This window comes from Corvus brachyrhynchos, unplaced genomic scaffold (genome assembly GCF_000691975.1).
Source record: "Corvus brachyrhynchos isolate BGI_N302 unplaced genomic scaffold, ASM69197v1 scaffold197, whole genome shotgun sequence".
NCBI lineage: Eukaryota > Metazoa > Chordata > Aves > Passeriformes > Corvidae > Corvus > Corvus brachyrhynchos.
In genome coordinates, this window is record NW_008239108.1 from 188,334 (window position 1) to 191,652 (window position 3,319).

General features: G+C 56.1%; 1 protein-coding gene across 1 annotated transcript in view; it reads right to left on the reverse strand.

The window, feature by feature from the left end:
* Positions 1 to 3,319, reverse strand: part of PPP6R2 (protein phosphatase 6 regulatory subunit 2) — a 45,147-nt gene that overhangs the window by 28,264 nt on the left and 13,564 nt on the right. Inside the window, exons 8-9 of the mRNA XM_017739382.1 lie at positions 1,084 to 1,197; positions 67 to 193 (exon numbers count right to left, since the gene is read on the reverse strand). Of these exons, the coding sequence (XP_017594871.1) occupies positions 67 to 193; positions 1,084 to 1,197 (241 nt within the window). The remainder of the gene's footprint in view (positions 1 to 66; positions 194 to 1,083; positions 1,198 to 3,319) is intronic.

The window sequence follows — 3,319 nt, forward strand, 5'->3', positions numbered from 1 at the left end:
GGGTTTCCCTTCCCCGGCCGCGTGTCCGTGCTGGAGCTGTGTGATTCCCGGAACGCCGCGCGGTACCTTGGGCGGGCGCAGCAGCAGCTGGTGGAAGTCCTTGAGCCGGGGCTCGATGCCGTGTAAGATGCTGCTGTTGACAGTGTAAGACCTCTCGAATCCCTGAGTGTACGAGTCCATCAGGCCTTCCACTCTGAGGGAACACCGGGATTCACTCACAGATCCCTCTTCCAGTGATGATACCAGATGGTCCTCAAGGTCCCTCCCACCCCAGCCCATCCAGGAATTCTGGGACTTTATGACATTAAACCATTGCCCAGCTCGGTGTTTAATCAGCAATTCCACTAAAACCATTTTCCTTCTACACTTCCCACTTTCCATCTTCCTTCTCCTGGGGCCCAGAGCTGCCCCCAGTACCCAGAGGTAGAGATTTCATTAAAGAGCCTCCAGTCACACTGGCCATAGTGGTTTTCTCTTCAAAAATAAGGATGAAAAATAATAATTTTCAGCTCCTGAACATATTCGCATACCTGCATTATATTAGTTACATTAATTAATTATAGTATTTCTTATACTGAATTAATTAATATTAGTATCATTGCCAAGGTGCTGCTCACACAACAGAACCTGTGCCGAGCTCAGGGGGAGCTGACCATGAATAACCTCCCTGCAGAGCTGGCAAACCACATCCCCAAAGGTCTCCCTGGGGTTCCAAACTCCCAAACACTTCCAAAGGAAATGGCTCAGCCACAATTACCTACAAATGTTCGTTCCTCCCACTGTGCCAGGCTGCTCCAGCCCCAATGTCCAGCCTGGCCTTGGCCACTGCCAGGGATCCAGGGGCAGCCCCAGCTGCTCTGGGCACCCTGGGCCAGGGCCTGCCCACCCTCCCAGCCAGCAATTCCCAATTCCCAAGATCCCATCTCAAACTCCCCTCTTCCAGCCTGAAGCCATTCCCTGTGTCCTGGCAGTGCCTGTGCTGGCAGAGAGTCGCCAGCAGGCCCGGCCTGTCCCTCCCTGCCCTCAGCCCAGGCCGGAGCGCCGGGTGGCTCCCGAGGCGCAGTCCCGGCGGTCCCGGCTCACCCGGAGCGCCGCGTTTCCAGCAGCGTCAGGAGCACCTGGGTTCCGTTCACGATGCAGCTCTCGGTCTGCTCCCCGTCGAACATGTTCCTGAGGAGCTGCTCCACGCACTCCTGCCTGGGGACACAGCGCGGGGTCACAGGGCTGGGCTGCTCCCAGCGGCAGCACCGCTCCCGCTCCGGACACGGGCTGCTGCGCCCACTGACGGATCGATCGGGGAACCGGGGAAGACTCAGGGAAGAGCCCACTCCTCCCGCTGCTCTTTGCCAGGGCCAAGGAATAACGGGTGGGAGGAACAGGAGGCTGAGGCCAGCCCTGCTCCCAGCTCCAGTTCCTGCAGCTCCTGTTCCCCACCACATCCCAGCTCCTTCCCTCAGGGACAGCTCCCCAGAATCCAGCACTCAGGAAGTCCCTTCCCTGCCTTCCCCAGCCCCGTGTCCAGCCAAACCCAGCATCCCTGGAGTTCACAGCCCAATCATGACTATTTTCTAACATTCCCAAAAATCTCTTTCCGTGGGTATAAATAAAATATGAGACAAAAATGTAAAAACAGATGAATAATTCATGAGGCAGGATTATTTGAATAAGGAGTATCTAAATACCCTCTGTCAGCAGAGCAGGGGAGGCAGAGGCAGGAAGAGGAGTCAATTTTCTGGAATGAACCAAATTCCCTTTATTGCACTCAGCCAGCAGCTCCTGCAGCCTGGATTTGGGGCTCATCCCCTAACCCTGCTCCCATCTCCTTCATGCTGATCCTTCATTCCTGACTCAGGGATGATAAAAGTTATCCAAACTCCGAAAAGTCACTGTAAGGCTGGGGAAAATTGGCCAGGAAGGGTAATGAGCTCTGTGACCTTCAGCAGAAAGGGAAGAGGAGTGAAAGAATCCCCTTGCCCAAAATGTTCTTTATTCTGAGCAGGAATTCTGGAGATGGTGCCTGAAAGTGCAGGGTCCCACAGCCCTCTCCAAAACTACCAAGAAAGTCTAAAATTACCAAAAAAGTCTGGAAGTGCCACATCTTCCATGGCCATCATCCCTCCCACTGCAGGGAATCACAGCCCTCATTAAAGGTCCTGGGATTCCTGGGGGAATGACCGAGCTGGAATCTCATCTCCAAAATTTTGAGGGCTCAGAACTGACACAGAGTGAGGACAGGCCACAGGCTCTGGTGAGGGATGTGCCTCCAGCTGCAGAGCCCAACAGCAGCAGGACCTGGAGCTGCTGGAGAGAGCCCAGAGAGGCCCCGGAGCTGCTCCAGGGCTGGAGCCCCTCTGCTCTGGAGCCAGGCTGGGAGAGCTGGGGGTGCTCCCCTGGAGCGGAGAAGCTCCAGGGAGAGCTGAGAGCCCCTTGCAGGGCCTAAAGGGGCTCCAGGAGAGCTGCAGAGGGACTGGGGCCAAGGGCTGGAGGGCCAGGAGCCAGGGAATGGCTTCCCAGTGCCAGAGGGCAGGGCTGGATGGGAGATTGGCAATTGGGAATTGCTGGCTGGGAGGGTGGGCAGGCCCTGGCCCAGGGTGCCCAGAGCAGCTGGGGCTGCCCCTGGATCCCTGGCAGTGGCCAAGGCCAGGCTGGACATTGGGGCTGGAGCAGCCTGGCACAGTGGGAGGTGTCCCTGCCATGGCAGGGCTGGCACTGGAGGGGCTCGGAGGTTCATTCCCACCCAACCCATTCCAGGATTCCAGGAAAAGCCAACACTTCCCTGGCACAGGATCCAGTCAGGCCATGGCACAAAGGCTGGATCTGCCTCATTCCTGCAGGAGCAGTGAGGGAAATGAAACATTTATGGAAGAGCAGCAGGTCCTGGCAGGGGCAGAGCTCCATGGCAAGCCCAGGATGGTCCCAGTGGCTCCCCAGTGCTGGGATGATCCACATCCCATTCCCACCTGCACACACCAGCTCCTGTCCCAGGAATTATCCCACGGTCATGGAGGAACTGACAGCCCTGGATCAGGAGAAAAGATCCCAAATGCCCCAAAAATTCAGAGAGCTCTGGGTGGACAGAAACGTCCCATGGGATTTGGGAGCCCCAGTTCCTTCCATGGCTCCTTCCAGCCCTTTCCTGACAAAATGTCACCTCCAGGCCTACAAGAGCCTTTTTTGGTTCCAGTCTCCTGGAGAATCTCCCAGAGTTTTTAGGTTTGAAGTGAAGATAAGAAGCAGAACAGGACATAAATAATCGAATGCTCCTTGCAAAGAGCAAAGGAACAACAGCAGGACTCGAGCACAACTCGGAAAACAACCA